The sequence below is a fragment of the Ursus americanus genome, chromosome 1 (assembly GCF_024610735.1).
Source record: "Ursus americanus isolate L20-20 chromosome 1, mUrsAme1.1.p, whole genome shotgun sequence".
Lineage (NCBI taxonomy): Eukaryota > Metazoa > Chordata > Mammalia > Carnivora > Ursidae > Ursus > Ursus americanus.
Genome location: NC_142127.1, coordinates 100,375,115 through 100,402,652, shown reverse-complemented (window position 1 = coordinate 100,402,652; position 27,538 = coordinate 100,375,115). Strand labels below are relative to the sequence as shown.

At 45.0% G+C, this 27,538-nt stretch overlaps 1 protein-coding gene across 4 annotated transcripts; it reads right to left on the bottom strand.

Annotated features, from left to right (window-relative positions):
- Positions 1–27,538, bottom strand: EIF4E2 (eukaryotic translation initiation factor 4E family member 2). 4 transcript variants are annotated; one of them, XM_087864403.1, is made up of 9 exons: positions 27,220–27,538; positions 21,241–21,355; positions 19,649–19,783; positions 14,599–14,703; positions 13,277–13,429; positions 13,043–13,179; positions 9,910–9,922; positions 1,072–1,153; positions 1–531 (listed from the first exon to the last, which is right to left on the bottom strand). In XM_087864403.1, the coding sequence occupies exons 1-9, from the start codon at positions 27,237–27,239 to the stop codon at positions 395–397; spliced, it is 897 nt and encodes a 298-aa protein (XP_087720529.1). In that variant the 5' UTR covers positions 27,240–27,538; the 3' UTR covers positions 1–394. The 4 variants fall into 4 exon arrangements, with proteins under 4 accessions (XP_087720529.1, XP_045650075.1, XP_045650074.1 ...); XM_045794118.2 differs by lacking the exons at positions 1,072–1,153; positions 9,910–9,922 and adding an exon at positions 6,275–6,352 and having other exon boundaries at positions 389–528; positions 27,220–27,523; XM_045794119.2 differs by lacking the exons at positions 1,072–1,153; positions 9,910–9,922 and having other exon boundaries at positions 1–528; positions 27,220–27,524.

The following is a 27,538-nucleotide window of genomic DNA, read 5'->3' as shown; positions in this document are numbered from 1 at the left end:
AAAGGTCCCAATAATTTAATGGCAGAGCTAGAAGAGAGCATTTATAGCTATTCCGGGACTCTCCAACAAAAAGCTTTTCCTGGATGCACAGACATTCATAATACTGATAACTCTCAGTCGACAGCTCTGGCTTGTACACGTGGTCACGATGCCCTTCGTACAGCAGAGAAGAGCAAAACAGAACGCCCGACAGGCATCTGGACAGCACACAGCAAAACGAAAGGCTGAACTCCCCCCCTCCCCCCAGAACCCCATTTAAAAAAAAGTTTGTCTATTACAAAGTCACGTTTTCTGTTTTCCGCTTTATAAAGTCAGCGATGCTGGAGGGTGTCTAGCGGAATCCGTCCTCCAGGAATGAGTGCAAAAGGGGAGCGCACGGCTCAGGGACGTCCCTTCAGTGAGCAGATGGAAGGACCAGCTGGAGACCTCCCATCCATTTCGGACAAACACACACATACAGAAAAGGATTATTGCCAGCTTGTGTACTTTCACAATGTGATTTTTGTATTTCGAAAGCTTGAATTGTCCCTGAAAGAAAAAATGGGAGAAAACAGAGCATTCAATACACAGATCTTCTATAGGCAACAACACACATGCAGGGCAGGGGCAGGGGCTGGGGCAGGGGCAGGGGCGTGGGTGGAGACCTGAACTCAGCAGCTCCAGGGCCCTCATGACACACCCCAGAACTTCCCTTCCTTGCTAATCTAATGCCAACATAGCAAACCACCCCCCCAAGTCCCTTCGAACACTTCAACTCGACTATTTTCAAGAGCCAAAGATTAGAAACAATCCAAATCCTTAGCAAAAGGGCACTGGTTAAATATGAATATTATGGCACATTCATTCACTGGGACCCTTGTGCAGCTTAAAGAAACAAGCCAAGGAAGCTCACTACTAATATGGAAAACTCTCCAAGAGAAACTGAGAAGGTCTGGAATAGTGTATGCACATAGTACACCACCTTTTGTGTAAGTGGGGGTGGGGGAAATAAGGTCATGGTTCAAATCGCTTGTATGGACATGCAGTCGATAAGGAGACACTAGAAACCAACAACAACGGGTACGTGGGGCAGTGGCGGGGGAAGGGGAGGCGGCACAGCAGAAACTGAGCAGATGGAGTTAGAGTGGGAAGAAACCCCTTTTTTCTCACACACACCAAAAACTCTGTTCAAAACTTAGAGCTCTCTATAAAAGGATGTTCCATGAGGTAAAACACTCGTAGCCTTTACTTTAGACACTTGGCTGTAAATCTCAGAGAAGCGTGTGTATGTAACACACGGTAAGTCACATCCTCTCACTGCCCTCTACAGGATGTGCACAGGCGTGGCTACCCACCAGAAACCTTCCCTGTTCCACACTAGAAGTCCAATATCGCAGCAGTTCACACTGCCTTTGAATCCCACAGTCTCAGCGCTGAAAGGGCTTTAAAGGTCTCCTCATGTGCTGTTCTAGCCCAGAGCTTCAGACTTTAAAGCATCTGAAATTCTAGAACAGAAATGCTCATTAATCTGATTTCTGAGTCATTATTTCCCTTTAGTTTTAGTGGGATATTCTAGAAGCCTTAGCTTTAACTGACCCATCTTAAAACTGCTACAGTTTATTGGGCATATGGGTACTGGTGCAGAGTAAATATAAAAGAACACGCTCGGCCCAGACAGAGAGCAGTCTCCAGTTAGCGTAACCGATTCTCCCCCACGATGGCAGCGGGCCGCCAGTGAAGAACAGCCCTCAATACACAAGGAGAGTGACTGCAGACAAGTACACTGAGAGGGGGAAACAGAGCTGGCGTAGGTGAACTCTGGCTGCGAAGAAACGGATGTTATCGCAACAGGCCACTAGTATTTTTATAACTGACATGCACGACCATGTAGCCCATTTTTCTGTGGCTACTGAGCGTTCTGATGATTTCCATCTAAGGAGATAAAGACTAAACGTGAAGAAACACTTAATGGGGCGATCATCTTTTTAAAAGTCCTTTCAAAAGGACAGATCCCACTGAGGTGCCACAAGTAGCTAGCAAAGGATGAATAAGGAAGTATCTGATTATAAAACAGAAAAGCAGGCGTCACTGATGTGTGCGTGTGATTTAAGTCCCCTCGGGGATGGTGCACTACTGAGACCACGTGTCAGAGAAGCAAGCCCTCTACAAACAAAAGAAGTGATTAGGAAGGAATGGTTTGCTGTTTCCTTTCTGCCCGTTTGATGCCACCTCTACCCCACAGAGCAACTGGATCACAAAAGTCAATCAGCAGGGAGAGATAAAATGGGTCAACAGAAAGGTGGGGTGTGGACGGGAGCATCACAGGATTTGCTGACTGTGGGAGAATGCTTTATCTTGGAGTAAGAGAGATGGCAGGCAAGTGTCTCAACCCAGCCCTTTCATCTGTTTAGTGATGAAGAGGAAAGAACTTTTCCGACAAGTCATCACTGCAAGCAGGTCACCTTTATCTTCTGGAAGAGTCCCTGTACTATGCTGGGCTTAGGCCACAAATTCTCTCTGTGGCAGGTAAACGGAAGAGCTTTACAGTACTTTATCATCCAAATATTTACTATTTATTCTAAGTACTTCTATTGTCACAGATCACTTCATGGTCAGAAAATCTAAGAAATCACAATTATTCTAAGATTTATTTGTAATGTGGAAAAGGGGAGAAGAGTAAGGAGCCAAGAAAATCTAGCTGAGCTTCTCCAGAGTTTGATATAAAGGAAAACAAAGAGCAACGAGAATGGGTGACAGGCTCCTGACAATGACAGGCTGGTGGCAGCTGGTGGCTCTGGTCCAGCTTTTCTTAAAAAAAAAAAAAAAAAAAAAAAAGTGGGCTGAGAACAGCTCGCTGCCAAAATTAGTCTCAGGAATGTGTTCACCTTAGACCAGCTGAGAACTCATCCGCAGTTCGGTCCCTCACCCCGGGGCTGCAGTGCCAGAGGGATTAGGAGACAGAGAAAGGAAGGAGGAAGACAGGAAGCGGCAGAGGTCACAGGCAACTTCTAATATTTTTTTTTTTTTTAAAGATGGGCTTCTGTTCTTTTAAAAGCAAATTTAATTTAGAAAATCCAGAGTGAGCTCCTAAAAGCTAGCCCCTCTAGCCACCTAGCAATGTTGTGATGGTGCATGGGTGACTGGGAAGGGTTTTCTGTTTTTGTTTTTTCCAATGATATAACAGATCTTTTAGAAGGAAATAACATTTTTACAACCTCATCTGTCAATTTACGTAAAATAACTAACTGGGACTGGCCCAGTGTACTGATTTAAAGGGGCTTTTCAGAGATCAGTTTTTCCACTGTATCTTAATATTGTCGAGTATTTTTACACACCAGGGCACAGGAGCCAACAGACCCACAAGGCCAGAGAAGTCAGAAAGACATTCTCTACAGGATGACTCTTTGTCCTGATACTGGGGGCTCAGAAATATCAGAGCCCTAACCAAACTGGCTTTGAACTTCACGTTCCCAGGCACCTTGGGCAAATCTATTGGCCAAATACTCTGCAACAGCTTTCTAATCTGCTCTGCCTCCACATAATCACCTTTTTCATCCTTCTAGAGAAAAGGACAAGTTTGAACTTTGGGAAGAATAAGCTGAGGCAGAGGCTGACTCCTGAGGGTGCACAAGAGAAGCAAGGTGGCTGGTTCCTCAGAGGAATGCCTCTGCATTCTTGTAGGAAGCTGTCGCTGTGCTATTGCCCAGCAGGGACAGCACCGTGGTTCTGGGACCTCAAGGGAAAACTGGGAGCAGAGCCACTGAGGAGGAGCCCTGCCTGACTCTGCTCTGGAGGGGGATCTGAAGGTACACTCACAATTCAGCCTACACATGGTCTTCAGAGGAATATTCTCTATCAGCTGTCCACCCCAGGCCAGCTCTGGCTTCCTCCTCTCTCCCTCACCGGATATTAAATAAAACTGCAAACCCTTCCTAGGTTCGGTGGGGCAAGTTTCAATCTCTAATCTCCCACTGAGTGCCAACTTCATTCCCCCAAAACACAGATTACTGCTCTGTGCATGCCAGGCCAGACATATAAGGAACCATAAATCCTCTCCCAGCAGCTAACCGGGACTTCTATTGAAGCCATGGTTAAAAGTACAATACTGATTTATAATGCAGACCATATGGAACAGTTCTAGAATATTAGCAGCTATATGTAATAGCATAACATATCAGATAAACTGAGAAGTATTTGTGGTTCAAGAAGAAATACTTAAAAAAATTATTTAAATTGCAGTTTTTATTTCTCCCCAGATCACGGTCTACTTGGAAGGGGGAGATGAAAAGGCAGAAAGGATGAGGAGCTATGAGCTGGAAGTACACAGCCTCTTAAAGCACCTCTTCCAGGAGTAAGGTGATAGGAATGAAATACGGAGTCCTTTAAAGGTCTTTAGGACAATGAAGTGAGGTGATTTTTTCGTTTAGATGCTCATACCCCTCTCAGATTTCCAAGGCCATGCTTCAAGAAGGAGAACACCTAGGGGACACCTGTCTCTGTCGGTAAAGCATCCGACTTGATCTCAGTTTGGTGAGTTCAAGCCCCACATTGGGTGTGGAGCCTACTTAAAAAAAAGAAAGAAAGAAAAAAAAGAACACCTAAATTATGAAGTGCTCATGAGCTGCTTTCTGCATCTGCTAGACAGAAGAGGTACAGGGGCAACAAACAGAACAAAGAGACTGCAAAACAGCAATGATATAAAACGTGATTTTGAGGCAATTCAAAGATAGCTTTCCCAAGGAATTCGGTGTTAGTGAAAGGGGAGGGAACAGTTTTAAGTTTTCTCCCATTCTGACTATTTCAATTTCATTTTAAAGCCCCCCCCCCATGGAACATAAGATGCTATTGATCTTTAAAGATTCCATCATTTTATGTCCTCTAAACATCACTATGTCAATTAAACTACGTCAAAATTTTTCTTATCATAGTCACTGTAAGCACCCTGATTTTAGGGATACTAACCCCCCCAAAAGGAATCCTAGAAATAATCAAATATGGTAATGTTATCAAAACAATTCCATTACAGTGCCAGGCCTCTGGAAATCTGACTTCTTTTCTCTCCTGCACATCAGTGTAGCCAACATTACAGCCCACACATGTTTTCCATCCCTCCTGGTATATTAGCAGCCACCTCAGAATTCTGTTGACTCTCTTTTACAGAGAAATCTTTTAAATAAACTGCAGTTTTAAAAATCTAGTATCATCTAAAAATTGAATTTATAATGAAGGAATTAAACTATTAAAAAAGACAAGTGGCAGCATCCCTGAGTGGAGTTCTGGGACTATGCCTACAGATCATCCCAGCTCCACAGAATACTCAGACCCTGGGCCACCTGCTTCTGTCCCTCTGTGTCGTCCCCTCTTCCTGCCCAGCTGAGGGACGCAGGTCTCCTTCTCTTCAAACTGCCTCATTTCCTTCGTGGGAAGGAGGAGTTCTAAAGCAGCTACTACAGCTGACATGTTCTGCTCCAATTTTAGCAATTCTCTCTCTCACAGGGATAGGGGTGGCAGGGGGTGGGGGTAGTTAACGTCCAGGAATATGCTCTCAGGGCAGGCACATGCAGATACTGTCCTCTCATCCAGAATAAACTGACCCAGTTCCCTCTGCTAAAGAGGCAGACATGGACTTGTCACTCTCTTAATTGAAATACAAATGTTCTTAAAGTGAATGTGTCAGTTGACCCTGCCTTCCATTTCCCAGGGACTCTCCCTGCCGGTAAGCCTATGATGTTCTAGTGACAGCACACCCTGCATCTACCCCAGCTCACTCTCATTGTGAAACCCTCAGGTTCTATCACTGTTTGCTCACAACTGACAAACACCACCAGCAAACAACAGCCATACCTCTCACCTAACCCACACCGGAGCCTATGCAATTGCCCTGTTAGTTACAGACACCGCCAGATGGCTTAAAAATGGCCACGTCTGGGCAAAAGACAAAAGGATCTGTGGCACATTTATAATCATGAGATGTTGGCATCGGAAGAGATCGGATACATTTTAGGCTGTGGACCCTCACTTTTCCAAATGAGAAAACAGGGGTATAGCACATTAAACAATCTTCCCAGAGGTTCACCAGGAGACAGGTGACCCAACGAGGACGATTCAGTGGTTTTGTACTCAGTGCTTCTCTCTGAGACTGTGGCCATCAGTCAAAGAGGAGAGGCTGGAGCAGGCTCCGTGCCGGCAGAGGCAAGGCTGACAGTAAATGAGGAGAGGGCATGCCCTTGGGAAGACAGGGCCTATGGCTGAGACGTATGTCACAAGGTTACAGAGAAGATAGACAAGGCCCTACCCTGAGTGTGAGAGACAGAGGGGAGCGTCCGATCAGCGGCCGCTGCTGTTCACCAGGCCATGAAACTCCTCCCAGGCCCTGGCAAACCAGAGACAAAAAACACAATAGCACATTCAGGTCAACAGCTTTTTAACAAAGAGAGCACAGACACGATAACCCCACATCCCACTTCAGATACCTCCAGGTCGAGTGGAGCCCACCAGTACCTGGAAGCCCAGTTGGAACCTAGACTTCCCACTCACATTAGCAGTGGTGGCCAGCTCCTCTCAGGGGCAGTGGGCACTGCTCCCGGTCTGCTCCACTGGCGAAGTCTGGCCCTCACTAGTCCCTCAAGCATTTGCCAAAGTCCTACCTGCTGCTCCAAGTCTACCAGGGAGGCCACTGAGGTCAGAGCTAAGCTCAACCATCCCTGGAGACACCTCTCATGACTAAGGCAAAGGGCAGTGGTGCTTTCTGCCTTGGGGGCATGAGGACGTGTGGCAGAAACTATTTTTCTTCATCAGGCCTCACCCTGGGGGTAAGGTCAGGTACCCAACAGCATCATGATGTCTGGAGATGCAATGAGGCAACTATAGCGCTTTCTCTGCTTTCACATTTCCAACCTTCTTGACCCCTCTCAACTCATACCCCAAATTTGTTTCAGGTTCCATCTGTTTCTGGAAATACCCATTTAACTATTAACTTAAACTTTAAACTGTGTAAGTCACAGTTCAACATTTCTAGGGATCAATGCTCCTTAGAACTTTCTGCCAATTAACTCAATTTAGTAACTGGGATTAGGAAGGGATAAGAAATGTGACCGAGGGGTACACAGTCTTTCTGGGTGCTGTTCCATGAAGAACAAGCCCTTGGTAACTGCTGGTCCAAAAACAGGAGCAAACCAGATCCCCCATGCATCCTGAAGCCCTAAACCACCTCGAGTTTCCTTGGAGGAGCTGATGTCCTACCTTTTTGCCCTAGCTACTTTTCAGCCCCGTTAGGGACAAAGTGCCTGGTACGCTCCCTGGGAAATATATATACATATATATATATATATATATAATGGGTAATTCGGTGCTTCTAAATAGAAAATTCCTTATTGGCAATTATTCCACTCTTGGTTTAAATGGATGACAATACCCAGGCTGACAACAAATTATGTCACTCACTACAGGTTTAATATTATGGCCAAAAGAATATACTTCATTACTAGGCCTTCTATGGGTAGCTTTTCCTTCCTTTTTTTTTTAAATAGGGAGGGGATAAATACAGAGATCTGGTATGACAAATTCCTTCTGCCGGGGAATATTTGTACCAGTTTCATTAGTTTTTCCCTCTTTTGAACAGCAGCAGCAATGACAAGTTAATGATCTACCTCTGATTCTAAGAGGTAGATCTGCGGTTGATGGTTTCTTCAGAGAGTATTACCAAAGCTACTCCTACATGCTAACTGAATTGAAGAAAAATATAAGACCGCCAAACAAGCGTGCCAGTCTTTGTCAATTCACAAACTCAATATCCACAGCAAGACATCTGTTCCACAGCCCTTTCTGGAGAGGTGGTGATGCGGTGAACTTCCTGAGTCCATGAGTGACGTCACAGGCTGTTTCATTCTCCATTCCAAACGAAGATAAGGGCAAAGCAAGTCCGATGCTTGGGCAGCAGCCTAGAAAACCCCTCCTCTCTCCTTCTAACAGTGAGGTTTCGATTCTATCTTAAGCAACTTAGGTGTCAACAAGAAATGACACGGCTGTGTTGAAGCTTCATCTCATTTATCCTTTTGTTTCCAGAAAGGCCTACACTAGTCCAAACAGAGCAGTTCTCTATGTCAAGAACCTGCAGAAACACAGGTTGCAGAGCTCCCCTCTAATCCATTCCAGTATGAAACTGCCCTCCCATTTTCTTCAGAAGGATCTTCTTCAGCTGCTAAACCTCAACATGAAGAATCTGGGTACAGAAATTTCCTCACATGGGTTCAGTGGAAATCAAACAGTTGATCATAGTCACTGGAACAATCACTCTTACTCTCTCTCGTAGGCCAACGCTTGGCTAAGAGGCAAGTCAGCCACCTAGAGCTAGGTGCGAATTTTCTACCTATTCTCCACCTGGCATCCCAGGCATTTTAGGTAATATTAAAACTTGCTTCTTTTAAAGGTAAAGAAAGAACAAGTTAAATGTTAGAAGTGTCATATGAATGGAGTTTCTTAAAAAAAAAAAAAAAAATTTACCCTGAGGTTAACAGAGTCTACAGGGAATTCTGAACAGGTTCAAATGAGAGTGACAAACAGCCCTTTAGAGACCACTCGTGTCCCAGCTCACTTACCAGAAAACAAATTCTGACAGCAGAGATCTCATTTCTGTGTAACTGTACTTGCCCCCACCCTGCCGAAAGCCTGGGCTTTCTTCGTTTTGAACATCAGTATGGGGGAACATTTCATACTCGCAAAGCCAGGCCAGCAATTATGCTGGTGTGCCTCAGTGCCACCAGGCTATGATTCTGATTTAGCTAAGATAGGAGAAGGGATGGTTTGTTCTTGACTACAAAATTCAGTGTTTAAATACAATGATATCTAGATGTGGTAAAGCAAAGTCCCCATGTTTGACCCATCTCTCCTCTAGAATAAAGTAATAAGGAGAAGTCACCTACCCTCAACTTCCTGTGCAGAGGGACCTGGTCAGACTCCCCAGTACTGTGGCCCACTGAGTGAAGCTGGCCCTGTCTTCCCCTTTTCTACTCCAGGCCAGATGCACAAAGGAACTCAATGGGACTATTCCAAAGAGAAATTTCCTCACAAAAGATACTGCTGCTTTATGTGGCTCTGTGCCAAGTTTTATCCTGGTGGTCCCCTGGTGGTTGCAAGTCTGGCTGCGTTATGAGATTTTTCCTCAAAAGAGGATAGTTAGTTACTTGATGTTTGCAAGGACCCAAACCTATGAAATCTCAACTATGACTGGTCTCATTAAGAGGAGCCATGCACCTGAGCTAACACTCAATTTAACAGGTTTCCCATTTCTCAGTGGGACCTGCTCACCCTTCAGGGGCGGAACTACTGGCAATGAGCCCCGGTAGGAGGCAGCAGGCAGGCAACCCCTCTGCAGCAAAGCAGCGCACACGCACGGCACGCAGCAGCGCTGGCCTCCGCTCACCTGAGAGTGCAGCAGGCAGAGGCCACAAGCAGCGTGATTAGGGAAAGGCTGGAAAAACCAAACAGCTGAAAAAGGACATTGAAAACTGGACTGAGACACAGCAAGGTGGAGAAACGTGACTGAAAAATCTAAGCCACTCCTAGAAAAACGCCCCTCACTGTTGCCAGCAGCCCTACTCTCCAGAGAACTTGGGGGAGAACAAAGGTCGGCTCCTTCTTCCTTCACTTCCCCTGAGTTCTCAAGTTCTTGCTGCTGCTCCTTGGCTTAACCAAAGCCACATCTGTGGGAGAGCCATAAGGACTAGAACAAAGCAGAACAGCTCTGACTTCTGTTCACATTTGGCAAGGATCACACAGGGACCTCCACGTGGGTTTGGTGCTTTCTGATCAACTCTTACTCTGGATGCTGACATCAAGCTCGTCTCCTGGACCAGTTATATAGCTGAAATTAAGGTCAATATGGGTAACACAATATTGGAAGGCAAGAGGGAAAAGGACATAGAAGGTAATTCTTTGACAGATGCTGAAAACACAGAGAACGGGCATTTCCATATGCCAACAAATCTCCCATTTTCCAGGTACTTCAACCAATTGTGGATATGCAATAAGCAGAGAAACGATCACACAAACACCTCCAGAATGTTAAATGCCAGTCCCACCGTGTGTTCTGTGAGATCCCAGGCCACATGCAGCCTGGTGGTCAATCAGGACAGTAGAAGCGCAGGGTGTTGCTGCCAAAATGGAAGAGCCACTTTGGAAAACTCCACATTACACCCACAGACACCTTCAAGATGCTATCAGGCAACCTGACCTAAAGTTCTGCAAAAATTGTTTATTTTTGGTTTGGGTAGTAGCTCCTAAGAAAACTTAAAAGTAACATGAGGCCTGCTGAAATCCTACGTGCAGGTCAGGGGCCTGAAGGCCGTGCTGCAGCACATACAAGCCAAGGCACAAAGCACCTGAGGGGCTGGTATGTGCTACAGTCAGATATCCTAAGGAGCAAACGCTGACAGGATGAAGGCATTTCCCCACCCCAGATCCGGATGCACAATAACCTGGGGACCAGGAGAAAGGGAAGGGCTAGAACCCTGAAACCTTGCAAGCAGGACTAGCTCGAAGAGGAAGACAATTTGGCTCTAAATGGAAACCGAAGGGAGAAGGCCAGCAGAGAGCTTGTGGCTTGGGCAGCTCTGGCACAGTGAGAAAACCCTGTTAACACAAAGCGAGGAAACTACATACACACAGCCACACACAGACGGAAGCAGGGCTTTACCTCCAAGCAAGAGTTCTTTGAAGTAAAGGCAAACAAAGTCAGCAAAGCAAAGGCCAAGGATCCCCCTTTCCAACCTTAACAGACGATCAAGCTGAATTCTAATCAGAAATCCCTCTGGTCTGGTCATCAGCGTGACCAGATGGGAACTACAATTCAAGTACCAGAAAATGGGGTCTCATTTTGAGAGCGAGATGTCACCTCATTATGTCAGACCTCAGCAGAACTGGAACAAAATACCATGTGACACTACAATGGGCTTATGGAAACGAGGCTGCATTCCCCAGATGGCCCTCCATGGAGAAGTCTGTGCCATTCCTTAACATGGTGACAGTCAGTCTGAAAGGCCACTTCTTTGATGCACCATAAAGAGCGAGAGCATGAGACAAGCTAGTTTAGCACCATTTATTAAGTGATCTCAGCTGTTGTTGTAGCTGCTGCGTGTCAGCCTGTTCTTAAAACATAAAATGCTCTTCCAATTCCTCTTGTCCAGGACAGAAGGATCTTCCAGGTAGCACGCCAACAGAACAAGAGACTCCGATGATGCCAGCTTCAATGATGGTGCCATCCAGAGAGGGAGAGGGTCATGGCACATTCAACCGCGGCTTCCAGAGGTTTTGAAAAAGGAGCCTTTGGGGGCCCAGCCTGCCTGGCATTCTAGTGGAAGTGCAAAAGGTGGGCACATTGGGAGAGGAAAGAGAGGGAGACGCGAGGGAAAGTAGCATCTGGGACTCAAGGAGGGTTTCTGGTCCCTGTAGCTGCAGGGCTGGAGTGCTAGGCAGATCTCTTGATAAAGCAGTGAGCAGCAGACTAAGGCAAAAAGCCCACGGGCTCTCCTAGACTCTATAAGGACTTGTTCACGTTTCTACAAAAGTCAGGAAGAACCGCCTCAGGGTATTAGAGAGGGAGAACAGTGGAGAGGGGAGAGTTGTAAAATACCTCTTTCCCTTTCCTATCTAGGTGAAAGCTTGCTTTTGAGGGGAATGGGGGGTGGAGGGCATTTGGGAACCTTGAACGTAAGAGTCCTAGAAAGTGTGGATTTCCCCAGACTGAACTGTGTCTGGCTGGAGGGCAGACACTATTCTCTCCCAGAATGAAGAACGGGGAAATCTGCCTAGAGAAAAACAATGCTAACTCCGGACTGCTAAGGCAAGCAACTGGGGCCACGACTGGCTAGTAACTGTTGGTGGCTACGGATGAGTCACAGCCAGCCATCTGATTACGGACCAACTCCTGTGGCAGTGTTCCCAGTAAAAAACTGACACTTAGTTAGTTTAAGCCAGCTCCACCCACAACATTCTCTGTGAATGCATGGGAAAAAGATTCCCAAATAGTTTGCCTGCTGAACACCATCACTGGGCTCGTTACTAGTCTTTAATAAGAATAACATGATGATGATATTATTACTAATGATGACGATGATAGCAATAATAATAATAATACTTCGCCCTGTAAGAGCATTCTCCACCTGAGGACCTTCAATTACAAAGATTAAATCAGCCTCACAACAACCCTGTTAGGTAAAGTATTATTATCCCCCATTTTAACGATGGGGAGACTGAAGCAGAGTGGCAGAGACTTGCCAAAGGCACATACTGATACTGGAGTCAAAGGAGAGAGTTAAACCTAAAAGTCCTGACTCCTAGTTAGCTAGCTCTCCCTCCAGTTTTGAGAAAACCTGACAGCCACTCCCCACAACTTCTTCCTAATAACTCAATCACTGAAGGAGCAACCCTAACCAGTGGTTCTCATTTGTGGACATCCAACTCTAGGTACCCCGAGTCTTAGACCACAAAGCTTACTTCCCCTTTGGCATTCATGCTTCCCCCTTAGATTCTACTCTCACAAACACACTATTCTGCTTCCTCTACAAGTTCAGCTCTACACACAAGGAAGTAGAGTCGTCATTCCCGATAGAAGTCAATTTCCCAGGACAAAGAAAACAGACTGACACTCACAGGTTAAAAAGACATGCAAAAGTGGGGTGAGGGGTGGACAGGGAGGAGGACTTCATTGTTCAGTGAAATTATCTTAAAAAACAGCAAGAAAACGAAGAGCACTTTGTCTTTCATTTCAAGATAGCGGTTAGTGAATGAAAGACAAGACAGCCTGTGTAAATAAAGCAAGCCCAGGCGGTGCAACTGGGATTCTGCAGAAGGGCTCTTTCTAATACAAAGTGCCCCACAGTACAGGTGGGCAGGAAGCCTCACCCTCAAAGAACTGCTACAAGTGGCCAGAAGCACTAGAGGGGAAGACTGGTCTGTCCCTTCTCCATAAGTCAAGCTCCTGTACGACCATATTCCTCTGGGCCCAACTAAGGACCTACTTCTCCTAAGCTTAGGGACATGCCCCCCAAGCACCCCCAACACGTACTTGATGCTGTCGGTGTGGGTTTTGTACTCCATAATGGTGTTGGGAGGTAGGTTAAGCACTCGCCGAAGCGTATCCCGGATTCGGGCTGTGGTTGCTTGGTCACTGGCAGTCTTATTCCATATTGAAATAATGTCCTCCTACAGGAGGAACAGAAGGAATCGTCAAAGCACACCGGAGGCAGTGAGGAAAGCAAAGGCAATACAAGAAACCAGACCTGCCCATGGGGTGGCTTACCTGAAACCGGACAGAGACCACAGCCCCACAGATCTCCTCCCCAACCATGAACTGTTCCCCCAACATGGCCAGGATAAGATTCTCCCAGCAACGGGATGCCAAGCCCTTCCGCAGCCGAATAATCCATTTGCCACCATTTTTATTTGCATCGTCCTGTACAAGAGAGAAAGCAGTAAAATTAAAATGTGGTTTTGCAGGTCTTTTACTTTTGTATGAAGGCAGGGAAAAAGCAAGGATCCCTTGAACACTTAAGACGTCTTGTCACTTTCCAGTTATTGAACTTCATAGGAAAAATGGCAGTAGGACTAGGGAGACAAGAAATGGGAAAAAAAGAAAAACAAGGTGGGACTCCTTGGTACAAGCCATAACAATGAATGGCTAAACTGACCCTTTAAAAATAATCCTCTTTTTCTCGAACTACTTTAAGAATCAAAATGAAGTGATATCAGATTTCAAACACAGATCATTCCCCGCTTCAGTCACTAAAAGTTTAGAGTGTTACTATGTCTCAAGCACACAGACGTGAAGCCACACTTTCTACCAAATCCAGGCTAGAGACAGCCAAGAAAATTAATCGCAGCAGCACAGTCTGACAAGTGTTGCTGTAACAGAGATATACTAAATTAAACAAGAACAAGACAGAAACACTCAAGAAGAAGAAACATTTACGCTGGGTCTTGAGGAATGTAGAGTTAGGCAGGTAAAGCAAGTGAAAGGGCTCTGCAGGCGTAGAGAAAAACATGTCTGTGTACAAACTGGGACTCTGGGTTAGGGAGATATGCAAAGAGGAAGGCTAGCTGCACTGAAGGGAAGGCCTACGGGTGAGTGAGTGCAAGATCATGTGAGCAACGCAGAGTTCTGTAGGGCCTATAGTTGGGTGTGTGTTGTGTGTTCACCTTTGTCTTCTAAAAAAAATGCCCTGGCATCAGAACAGAAGATGGATTACAGCAAAGAGAACACAGAGCTCACCTCTCGGTCTGCAGCTACTGCCTGTAAGTAAGCTTACTTTTTACCCACCTTCAATCACACATACACTATAATAGTATATCACAGCACACACACACACCCCATTTTGATGGGAGTAAGGGTAATTAAAAAAAAAAAGTCCTTTAGTGTTGTTGTAATACCATGTTACTGATAAAAAAATCTTTGTAAACACACAGACAAGCAATGACATCAGTGCCTTTTCCCAGAGGTCCTGGCTCCAAGGATGTACCAAACAGGGATGCAACTTTGAGAGACTTTAAATACTTCTAACCTTAGCAGGGCTAAAAAAAAAACCCAAACACTCAGAAAAGCAGTCTGAGGTCATCTGTGCTTACCTCCCACATAGGTTTAATTCCTTCTTTGAAGAGATGGAAGTCACTGTGGCCTGTCAGGTCCCCGGGACGTACCATGTGGCTATAAAACCTCCAGAACTGCTCCACCTGTACAGAGAAGGCCCCAGAGCACAAAAGACGTGTCTTTTCTTTTTCTCTGAATGAGTATGACACTTAAGAGAAGAACATAAACATGGAAGACACTCCGCTAAGACCCTACTTTTTGGAGGATACATTTTCATTTGGGGAAGTATGTGCGAAGGAAAGCATGTTGTATGGGAAGTAGAGAAAAACATAATATTGTTGATACAAGAATAAACTCTAGGTGAAAAATGCCAGCCTCAGCCAGGAGCCCTAGTAATGGAAGCCCCAGGATAATCACTGCATGCTCTAAGAGGACCCTGTTTTACACAGTGGAACCCTTTCAATTTATTTATTTTTCTTAAGAAGGCTCTATGCCCAACGTGAGGCCTGAACTCCTGACCCTGAGATTAAGAGTCTCACACTCAGGGCCCCTAGGTGGCTCAGTCCGTTAAGCATCTGCCTTTGGCTCAGGTCATGATCCCAGGGTCCTGGGATTGAGCCCCGCATCAGGCTCCCTGCTCAGCCGAGGGCCTGCTTCTCCCTCTCCCTCTGCTGCTCCCCCTACTTGTGCTCTGTCAAGTGAGTAAATAAAATCTTAAAAAAAAGAAATAAAAAAGAGTGTTGCACTCTACCGCCTGAGCCAGCCAGGTATCCCAACACAGTGGAACCCTTTTAGTCTTCAGGTATATTAAGTGCCACATAACCTCAGCCTGAATGTATTTTTTTTTAGAACCAAATCACTTTTTAAAAAATACAGTATTATTAACTATAGTCATCATGCTGTACGTCACATCCCCATGAAGTTTCATCACTTCTCAATCAAAGACCGTTTATTGGCAGATACAGCATTAACTACAATGAATACATTTTAGTTCTGTTTGGTTATTGAGCACAAGTGATAGGATCAACCACATGCATTACTCTCAACCACGGTGCCCTTGATAAAGCCGGGACAAGCCAAAACCAACAGAACTCAGCCTCTCTTATTTGGGGTTTAAGTCCCTCTTCTTAGCTAGAAAATTTATGTTTCTCCTTGCCTCTCCTTCACAATCCTGTTAGAAAACTAGACATATTTCTCTATCAGATGCATGCTTACTTCTTCTACTCAAGCTATTCCCATGTCTCTCAGTAGTGCCAGGATAAAGAGACCTCGTTTCCCTAATCCTTTGTAACTCACAGGGGACACCTACAAAGTACCGGTTAGTGAAGAGGCACACTTTAGGAAGAAAGAAAAAACATGGAATAGTGTGAAGACAGTTGGTATTTGCCAACACGCCAATGAGGTGGCTCTAAACAAACACCCAGGAAGACATTATAACGTAGCTGAAAACAGGTATTGAGTAGACAGAGATTCAGATCATACTTCTAGATATGGATTATCCAGCAACTAAGAAGGAGACCTTACACTTTATGAAGCGGCTGTTCCCCCAGTTCCTCTAGAACAGGAACATGGGAACTGTCTCCTGTTATAAAGAAGTCAGGAACGAATGCCATTCATAGGATTCCGAAGCAGTGTCTCATCTCAACAACCGCTATGTTTAATCGTATACAGCAACTGGGGACAGTAAGTGGCCGTATGTATTAAATGAGCAATCCTTTTTCCACTCTGACACAGTGGGAAGAAACAAAATACACCCACTAGAACCTGTAGCTCATTGCGAATTAGGAATTGGGGGTGGGGGTGTTTAGGGAGAAGTTTACCAGCCACCCCCAACTCCCCGATCAAGCATTGCTTTATTAGCAGTTTGGTCTCTTCCAATTTTATAGCCAGACTACAGAATCTCATAGTCACAACCTTATATCCAAATCACAAGAGAGATGAAGTAAACAATTTGAGAAGTATTATTAGGCTTTAAAAGATTTTTTTCTTCCTTCTCTTTAGGCAATTTTGGTTTTTGAAACTCCTCACTGAAACCAAAAAATAAATGTTCAGACTCCAAATGTGAGCTGCACAAAAGACTTCAGAAATAATCTCGGGGCTCCTGGGTGGCTCAGTCGGTTGAGCGTCTGACTCATGGTTTCAGCTCAGATCATGGTCTTGGGTCCTGGGATCAAACCCTATATCGGCCTCTGCACTCAGCAGGGAGTCTGCTTCTCCTCTCCCTCTCCCCCCACTAGCACACACTCTCTCTCTCTCTAAAATAAAATCTTTGAAAAAAGAAATAATCTCAACTACCTTCCTCATTTTATAGTTGAGAAAATAGTTTCAGAAGTGGCCGTGCCCTGAGTCTAGCACCACAGCAGATAAGCCACGTGATCCCCAAGTCCACTGCTCTCCCATTTTAAGACACTGCCTTCTTAGTCACCCTGCCTTCAAGAACTTTTAAATATGGTCAAATATTAGGATTAAGGAGCATTGAGAAATACTGCTTTGGATTTGATAAAAGGTTCCACAATGTGATTACTTCTCTGTGAAGAACCTAATATTGTAAGACATTTTCTAATGCCTTGAATTACATTGACAGCCAACTTTAAACACTGTGGTCACACATCCACTGAATCTGGAAGAATGACACGCCAGATGATGCTGATGATGTTGCTCTAGTCAACTCAACATTTATGCCAGAAGAAAAGAAAAGAGAGGCGCCTGGGTGGCTCAGTTGGTTAAGTGTTTGCCTTTGGCTTGGGTTGTGATCTTGGGGTCCTGGGATTGAGTCCCGCATATGGAGCCCCATGTTGGGCTCCCTGTTCAGTAGGGACTCTGCCTCTCCCTCTACCCCTCTCCCCCCAACTTGTGTGCACGCTAATAAAATAAAATCTTAAAAAAAGAAAAGAAAACCCTTTGTGCACAAGCTCAGTAAATTCACATCTACCTTTCCTAAAAGAAACATGCTAGAAATATTCACAATTACCCCCAAATAACTAAACAGAAGCCTGAATGAAAACTCCTCTCCTTCTCCACCCTAGTTCAGTCTTCTCTGACCCTCTGAGTGCTCATCCAGCTGTTCAGAACATAATGGGCAGCTACCTTCCCTGTAATGTCTAACATTCCCAAATGGCAGGTCATCAACATTTTTGTGATAGATTCAGGAATGTTAGGAATGCACTGATATTTTCAAAAGTGTATTTCTATTATTCCCTTTACCAACAATTCTGTTCTTTTCATATCTCCTGTTCAAATTTTTAAGTTCAATTTTATATATACATATTTTAAGTTATTTATTCATTTTCTTAGTAATCTCTACACCTAATGTGGGGCTCGAACTCATACCCAGGAGATCAAGGGTCACAAGTTCTTCTGAATGAGCCAGCCAGGACTCCTTAAATTTAATTTTAAGCCCATCTACTCCAAAGAGGCTTTCCCCAAGTTGGAATTAATCCCTTCTTTCCTCTGAACTTCAAGAGCACTTTAGCTATACCTTCCCTATAGCACTTCTCACTGTCTACCTGTATTAAAATCTCTGGGAATGACTTACTTCTCTAAGGGCAAGGTCTTAATTCATTTTAGAACTGTTAGTGAATTCATTCAACAAACATTTCTTGAACCAAATATGCGCCCAGTGCACAAGCTATTTTTAGTATTACAAAACAGCCTACATCTACCAGTAATAAGGGAGCACAGGCAGGCCACCTGGCTGGTTCAGTTGGTGGAGCATGCAACTCTTAATCTCAGGTCATGACTTTGAGCCCCATGCTGGGCATGGAGCCTACTTAAAAAAAAAAAAAAAAAAAAAGTAAAAAATAAGGAAGCACTAAAGACTAAAACAAATCCTTGCTTTGGGCTAAAATTATATCAACAACTCAGCAGAGTAATCAGATAATCTGATTACCAGATATGTATATATATACACATACACACTGATTAGTAACAAATGGATAGTTTGCTAGAAATAACATTAAAAATATTAGAGACACTTGACTTGCACTTTGGTGTAATGGAAGAGTGAATGAAAGAGTATGTATGGGCTTTGGGATATAGCTTTTACAGCCTACCCAACCAGAGTTTTAATCCTGGCTCCTCCAGTTCAAGTAGATTATGACTGACTTGACACTTTGATCAGATATTTAACCCAAGTCTCACTTTCCTCGCTTGTAAAATACAGATAATATCACTGATCTAACAGGGTTATTATATGATCAAAGGAAATTACATCAAGTGCCTATTACTGTGTCTTCCTTCTTTACCAATTTATTGTAATGCTTACTGTCTGTTATACTTTCCTTTTCCAGTGTCCACATTTTAAATGGGAAAAAACCTCCACAATTTCAAGTAAATAACAAATCCTGCATTTGATTCTGCCCAGAGATCAAATGTACAGCACATAGGAAGTGCATAAAAATTTTTGTTGAACAAGACTGGTGTTAGTTGCAGACAGTTTTCAGGGTACACAAACCTAGCCACCTGTGAGGGAGATAAGACAGAGCGAGGGCTATTTCTGACTCTGACAGTACCTACAAAACCAATTATTAGGATTTCATTTTCTTTCTGAACGTAGGAAAAAGATGCTACTTTATGCACAGTTACTAACATATCCAAAACCCTAATGGGAGGTTCCTTTTTCTTTTTTTAAGTAAGCTTTATGCCCCCAAGATTAAGAGTCCCATGCTCTACCAGCCAGGCGACCCGTTAATAGGAGATTCTTAGTATAAGAGAAACTTTTCAATTTTACTCTTGACTTTACAGTCAAGCTTCATAAAAATAGATACAATGTATTATAAAATCTTTTATCCTCCGTGACACTTTGCACATAATAAGGACACAATGCATACCTACTTAAACAAACCTGTATTTTTATATTGTCCCCTTACGGTCAATTTGACAATTCACATACTTCTTGATACCTATGTATGTTATCTATGGATGTCTAATGAGAAATCTAAGACGAACAAACCTAACCTTAGGGACTCAGGTCAAATAAGGAAACCAGAGTCCTAAATAGGTTACCAGGAAAGTAAATAAACACAATGAGGTAAGTATAGGCATGAATGTACTACCAAGGCTCACTACATTAAACCAGTAAGTACTTACAGAGGCAAAGGTGCCAATCTGTTTGATATTCTGTTCATAGCTCTGTGAACTGGTGGGACGGCCAGGGGTTCTCCGGGAGTACCAGAAGGTGTAGTTGTACTGCAGGGGATGTTCTGCTGGTCCAGGAACAACAGCCTGTGAAGTAAACGTGTGTTAATCTGGGGCATTTTTCACATGATCTGAGACTGAGAAAACAATTTACAGTGTCACCCCTTACCACCTCCACAAAAAGGACACATCTTCAATTGCCTGTAATATGCCCAAGAGTCCACTTAGTGGTTAACTAACTCTTTAGTGGGTAACGGACTCTAAGTACCTACAACATTTTATTGGTATTCTTATTTCTGTTTTCTATTTTAGGTATTTATGTTTATATCTTATCTCAGCCAAGTACTCCCAGGCCAGGTACTGCCTCCTCTATGACCCTTTATCACTTACTGGCTAGTAACCTGGGCAAGGTGACTAACCTGTTTGTGCCTCTGCTGCTTATCTCCAAAACGAAGAAAATAAAAATAACCATATTGTAGGGCTGCTGAGAGGATCATATAAATTAACAGATGTAAAGTGCTTAGCCCAGTGCCTGGCACATAGTAAGTGCTCAGTGTCAGCTACCATTATTATTGCTACTATTAAATGTAAGCCCCTTGATCTAGAGTCTCATTCACCTTTGTGTTCTTTTAGCACCTACAATGCTTGTTTCTGGATAGTTCTCCACCTTGTGAGAGAAAAAAAATTGTTTTGATATTTGAAAAAAGAAATTGATCTGGGACACCCGGGTGGTTCAGTCGGTTAAGTGTCTGCCTTCAGCTCAGGTCATGATCCCAGGGTCCTAGGATCAAGTTCCCCATCAGGCTCCTTGCTCAGCCGGGAGCCTGCTTCTCCCTCTGCCTGCCATTCCCCCTGCTTGTGTGCACTCTCTCTCCCTGACAAATAAATAAATAAAATCTTAAAAAAAAAAAAAAAAGAAAGAAATTGATCCATCAATCTCTCATTCTCTAAATTTTCTCCTTTCTAAGTCACTTTCAGCTTAAAGAGTCTACAATTTCAAGGGATGTGTAGGATTAAATACGCAGCAGCAGTTTATGAAGCAACAAATAGCCCTGTTAAACTCCAGGGTTAATCTCTCATGCTGGGAGAATGCTGGAAAGCAAGGCAACATCTCAAGATCCTGTGGCAAGGGAAAAGTTCTAACTCCCAACATGAATGCCAGTGATTCAACAATCTTTTTTTGAGAACAAAAGCAGATATTCCAAGGGCACCTGGGTGGCTCAGTCAGTTAAGTGTCTGACTCTTGATTTTGGCTCAGGGCGTGATCTCAGGGTTGTGAGATCGAGCCCTGCACTGAGCTCCATATGCTCAGTGTGGAGTCTGTTTGCCCCTCTCCCTCTGCTCCTCCCCCTGCTTGATCACATGTGCACGTGCGTTCTCTCTCTCAACTAAATAAACCCTTTAAAAAAAAAAAGAAAAAAAAAAGCAGATATTCCAAAATAGGGTGCCATCTAGTTAATCTGGTATCTTTAACATAACAGATTCCACAAGATAACCACGTCTCAAGTCCAAAGGCAATTCTGTGTATACAGCACAAAACTCACCTTCCTCTTACTGCTGCCCTGACTCTTGTCTCGTTCCGTTTTTTCCTTCTCACCATCTTTCTGTGTGCTGTTTTCTTCATTCTGATCATGGTCCCCACTGTCATCATCTTTCAATCTGAATGGGAAGGCAAAACAGTGTTAGGCCATGACTGAGCTGATTCTTGTCACCTCACAAAGCCACTGGGTCAAATGAACTACCATATAACCAACCCCAGGTCACTCAAAATACAGGCAATGAGATGTACAAGAGATGAGGGAAGAACAAGGGAGTGTAGAAAGGCAGTTAGGAGGAATTCCAAAAAAACATTGTCTGCCAGTTTGCTAACAGGCAAAGAAGAGGCAGTTTAAGGGATTGTTTTTTCGCCAAAAATAATGAATCAGTAATAAGAGTTTCTGGACTGTATAACTGCTTTGGCATTTCAAATGAAGTTTAAAAACTTACCTACCTCTCTCAACACTTCTAACCATCTCTCCTATCCTTCCCCACTGCCACTGCTTTAGCTCAGGTCCACTTCTCTGTCATCTCAGTTATCACAACAAATTCCTAAATGGTCTCCCTGACACAAATTATCTCCACTGTCTATCCATCCTCCACACAGCCACCAGCATCTTTCTAAATCCAAATCTGAGGGGCGACAGGGTGGCAATCAGTTAAGCATCTGACTCTTGGTTTCGGCTCAGGTCATGATCGTAGGGTCCTGTGGTTGAAACCCCCGATGAGCTGCGCATCGGGCTTCACGCTTAGTGCAGAGTCTGCTTAAGACTCTCTCTCCCTCTGCCCCCACCCCCACACGTACGTGTGCGCGTGCACTCGCTCTCTCTCAAAATAAATAAATAAATCTTTAAAAAAAAATAACACAAATCCGATCATTTAACTTCCATGCCATCAACCTCCCTTGCCTTCTGATGCCCACCCTGCAGGACAAAGTACAATGAAATTTAAGATCCTCTAGAATCTGATGACTGCCTACTGATATCCTCTTTCTTTCCCCATTTCCCAAAGCAACCTATAGTCCCACAGCTGTGCTACCTGCAAACACTGCCCCTCAGCTCAATGTGCTATTCCTCCCATGTCTGTTTTTCCTATTAAATGGAGGGATCTCTCAGAAGTCTTATCAATCTTTATATCTCCAGCACCGAGGACAAGAAGATACTGCCCTAACACGCTGCACAAGATGTTGAATCAATGTTAAATGAAAAGAAAAAGAAATGACTGAAAGAAGGAATGAATGTCTTTCTGCCTGGTAAGACTGGTCAAATGTACAGTAGGTGCTATCCTTCTAGAAGCAGTGAAACTACCCTAAGGCTTTCAGGTACATCTAAATCTCACTGGATTCAGATAAAAAGATACACAGAAGGTGAATTCACAAAGATAATAAGAATGCCATTTAGTTTAGAGCTGGAATATTAGCTTATCATGGATCTTCTCCAAAATCACCTTTGGCCCTAATGACTATCTAGTCCAATGGAATTAGGTCATTCTCAAGAAAGGTACTAGAAATGCTCAAATGATAACAGAAGATATTACCTTATATACCAATAGAAACATGTTGCAAAGCATTTTGCATTTTCTTTTGCCCATGAATTTCCAGGGCCTAGCACATAAAAAGCTCTCAATAAATAACAGAATGCACACACTAGCCATGTGTTGCGGTGCCTCTTCTGCTCATTTCACAGCCCTAGCTGCAGGATATATTCAGGTGCACCATGCCACAAATGACCCCATCCCCACCCTGGTCAAGGTATGACTATGAAGGGCACCTGAACAAAGGGTATTCCAGCCTGGCCAATAACTGATTCCTCATGGTCTTGCTCAAAATTATGTGTAGATTCCTTCCGTGGCTTTTCCTCCAGGAGATGAAACATCACACAGATTCAGGAGCTGGGGCAATCATATGGGTCCCATATGAGAAAAGCCATGAGGGAAAGACAGTGAACAAGAGCAAAGCCAGCAGGGAGAAAGGGAATGGAGCAGAGAAAGTGGAGAGAAAAGTGGTTTTGTTTATGATGCTGCCATCTCACTGACTTAGTCTGACCTCTCTAGACTTCTGGGAGAACATTATTTGTGTTTATGATACTCCTTCCCCTTTATTAAACTTGAGTTGGTTTGGTTTACTTTCCTAAAGTATACTTGGAGCTATACAGGCTCCAAGTGCCACATTTAGCAAGCCACTTACTGTGTTTATCAGACGCTAGAGTGCCTGTCCCCAAGGACCTGAGTGAGGAGATGAGGTACACATACTCCGGCCTCAGCTTGGTACAAAGGTCCTGCTCTGTGCCAGTGTCACCTCCTGCTTGGTCCCAACAAACTCCTTCCACTCTTGTGTTATCAACGTACTTGCAGTTTCCCCATCTTACCCCTCTGTTATGCTCATTGTGTGGTCTCTTCTTGGAAAGCCCCTCTTCCCTTATTTAACTTGTCCTTTAGGACTCTGGATGAGAGCCACTTTCTCTTAGAAATATTTCCTAATCTCTCCTGAGGCTGGATCAGGCTCCCCTCTTCTGAATCTCACCATATAAATGTTTGTACTTGTCTCAGCTGTAATGTCATGGCTAATTTTTTGGCTCCCAATCAAAATACCTCATGGTTTTTTATACTGAATAGGCCCAAGAAATTAATTCTTGTCTTTAGGGCACACTTCAGGACTCAAACCATTTCCCTCTCTTCTTACCTCCCATCCTCCACTATATCCTCTGGGGTCCCTTCCCTTTAAATCTTGAAGAGGGGCAGTCACCCCACATCTCTCATTTTACTAGCCCCAAGAAAAGCATAAGTTCCTTTCTTTGCTGCTAATCACAACTAGGAAACAGAAAAAGAAGAGCAAAAGTAATTACACCTGAGAAGAAACAGTGCTACTGAGATCCTTGGACCACACTTCCTGACTCCCTTCAGAGATGGTAAAAGGCAATCCTTTTTTTTTTTTTTTAAAGGTTTTATTATTTATTTGACAGAGAGACAGAGGGAACACAAACAGGGGAACTGGCAGAGGGAGAAGCAGGCTCCCCGCAGAGCAGGGAGCCCAACACGGGGCTCGATCCCAGGACCCTGGGATCATGACCTAAGCTGAAGGCAGACAACTGAGCCACCCAGGCACCCCAGTAAAAGTAAATCCTAATGGACCTTCATCTTGTGTTATTTTTTGAGAGTGGAGCTAGCCAACTACCCTGCCCTCTAAGCCTATACTTAAGGCAAATCACTTGCATCCTATCTTCCAGAGGCTACTCTTCCCAGCTTGAAGCTGGATTTGAGTCAAGATACAAGCAGGACTAAAAATCAGTGCTCCATAGACTCAGGAGGGCAATTAGCATCTCTAAGGCTATCCAGACTGAGTGGCTAGTCTAAGTCAGCTCATCAAACTTCTGCCCAGGTTTGTCCTCATACTAACTAGACCAATTCCTTGAGGATAGGAACTTGGTCTAAGTCATCTTTACATGTCCAGCATCAGACAGAGGCAGACAACAAACATGTTTAATGAATGTGCTTCTAAAATCAAAGCAATAGGGGCGCCTGGGTGGCTCAGTTGGTTAAATGTCTGCCTTTGGCTCAGGTCATGATCTCAGGGTCCTGGGACACAGCTCCATGCAGGTCTCCCTGCTCAGAGGGGAGTCTGCTTCTTTCTCACCCCTCTGCCTCTCCCCCCTGCTTCTGTGCACTCCCCCCCCCAAAAAAAACTTAAAAAATAAAATAAAATCAAAGCAGTCCAAGGCAGAGTAGGATGAGTGCCAAACAGGTGGTTCAGACAATACTTTAAGGGCCAAAAGCTAGCAAAGAGAGAATACTGACAAAATCAAAAATGGCATCTAGATCTGAAAACTAATCAGTTTGGGACCGCAGAACAGTGAAAGCATCTTAGGGTTTTACACGTCAAAAGGATCAATGACAGTGGTAGCAATTATGGTCCTAGGTTACACTCACAGAAGTCGAACCCACAAAGTTGGAGGGGTTAGAGCTCTTCTTTAACCTGAGCCCATCAGATTACAGTACCCAGCTCCAGGCACTGGACTTTAGGATGCTGGCAAACTGGCACCAGTCCTGAGGAACCACGTGGTGAAGAGTATAGAAGCCAACACATAACAACGATCTAAAAACTGCAGATTTTTGGGGCGCTGGATGCACTCAGTCAGAGGAGCTCTTAGTCTCGGGGTTGTGGGTTTGAGTCCCATGTTGGGTGTAGAGATTACTTAAATAAACTTCAAAACCAAGGGCAGAAGTGTGGTCTCTAATTGTTAATTTCAAATAAATGAAAGCTTTGATTTTTTCCTGCATAGTTAAGAAATGTTAAAAAATTCTGACTCAGTATAAGGAATAGTTAATAATTACAACTAATTAAAAATGATCCATCCAGGTTAATTTTTGTCAAGAGGTACTTGAACCGAGGTTAAACAACAAACCTGGGTTTGAATTCCACCACATGGGCCTTCCTGTTTTTGTGGACAAGTTACTTGACCTCAGAGGACCTCATTTTCTTATCTGTAGAAGGAGGTAACGTGATTCCCTTTGTAGGGTTGTTATGAGTAGAAATAATATGTAAAAAGTATCTAGCAAGATGCCTGGGGAAGCCATTACTACCATTCTTAAATTAGCTTACTGCAGATCCCCAAATGATTTGGGCAGGACTGGCCTAGATGACCCATAAAGTGTCTTCCGAAGATGAAATTTTGATCTGTTCAATTCAGTGGAGGAAGGGATACATGATTTGTAGAGAGCTCTACTGAGGGAGGACTTAGATCTGGGATTTGGTGCTGCAGCGATTTAAGATGAGGGGTACAAATGGGGTGGGGGGACTGTGGCTGTTCTTGCTGAGATGGGCTCAGCAAAGCAGCAGGCTGGGGAAGAGTTCAGCCAGACTTTTTCCAAGTCCCAGCGAATTCTCAGCAACCAGGAAACATTCCCGAGGAGCTGCCTAGAGTGCTGGAATCCAGGACTCCTCAATTTGCAAACCAGCACTCATTGTCCTGGAAAAAACCAATTTCCGATCAGCAGCCAGTCACAACCTAAATAAACAGTGATGCCACTTATGTGATTTGATCCTTATCACACGCCCCTGCAGAAGCAGGGCATTAACCACTAACGTGGTTTAGATAACAATGGCCGGGCAAATCTTCTACTGTCAAATAACTGGTAAACTGGTGGGTCTGGGCCTGGAAATCTAGGTCTCTGGAGATCAGAGAGATTTACTAGACTACTAGAAGAGATAAGAACATAATCTACCTCAAGATACAATCGCTAGAAGGAAACATGCAAAAATACTCTGCATTTCCTTTTTGCATTTCCAACTGATGCTGAAACTAGGAACAAGACAGGGTACACACGAAGTAGAGACGGGGGGCTATGACAAGTGTGCTCGCTGGACAAGAAAACGAGCAGCTCCCAGTGAGTGAGTCGGAAGGGAAAAGAGGGAGGAGAAAGGAAGTAGGAAGGAGTCTGCGGAAGACGAGGAGCAGTCCGTAACTGAGCAGCCTCTGGGCGCAACAGCCACATTACCTCACTGCATCTTCCCAACTCTCCGACCCGGGCTGTTACCGTCCCCACTCTGCAGATGAGAACACTGACTCAGAGAGGCGAGGTGACCTGCCCTGGCTAGAGAGTGTGTGTGGAAAGCCGGATTCAGAGGCAGGGCAGCCAGACTGCGGAAACACCCAAAAACCGCCGCGGTCTCCGCCCCTCCACGCCGCTGGCCGCCCGCACCCACCGGGGCGGGGCGTCCAAAATTCTCCTTCCGGGCGTCACGGCCACCTCCGCCCCGGGACCCCGCGCTTTGCCCGCAGTCTGTACGACCCCGGCGTCTCCGGGACCCCTGCATCACGCCTCCCAGCCCCCTCTTCTTCCCGGCCGGCCGCCTGGGACGGGGAGGCCCGCAGCCCAAGCCCGGGAGGGAGGACGGCGCCGGGGAGTTTCTCCGCCGCCAGCCCCGCTGGGGGCGGGCGCGGGGAACGGTTGGGGGAAGGGGCCCCGTGGGGCGGCCACGCGCCACTCACGCGTCGAACTTGTTGTTCATCCTCTCACCGCCGCCGTCGCCACTGCCTCACGGAGTGACTTCCGCTCCGCCGGGTCGCCCCTCCAGCTTAGGGCCCGGCTACTTCCGGCTGCGCAGGGCGCAGCGGAACGTCTGCGCGCTGGCCCCGTGTGGGGCGGGTATGCCGGGACGCCCGCCCTGGGCGGCTGCGCGGAGGCGCCGGGGCTCGGCAGCGGTGAGGGTCGCGGCTCTTGGCGCTATCCGGGTTCCTGTCGCGCGTCCGAGGGGGCGCCCTGACTCCCTCCCGCGGCGGCTCGGAGAAAGAGGCAGAGCCGCGTCGC

Coding starts and splice junctions, on each gene's coding strand:
- EIF4E2 (XM_087864403.1), bottom strand. CDS start 27,239: ATGAACAACAAGTTCGACGC. Junction 19,784..21,240: donor AGGGCAGCAGTAAGAGGAAG/GTGAGTTTTGTG, acceptor TTTACTTCACAG/GCTGTTGTTCCTGGACCAGC. Junction 14,704..19,648: donor AGATTGGCACCTTTGCCTCT/GTAAGTACTTAC, acceptor TTCTCTGTACAG/GTGGAGCAGTTCTGGAGGTT.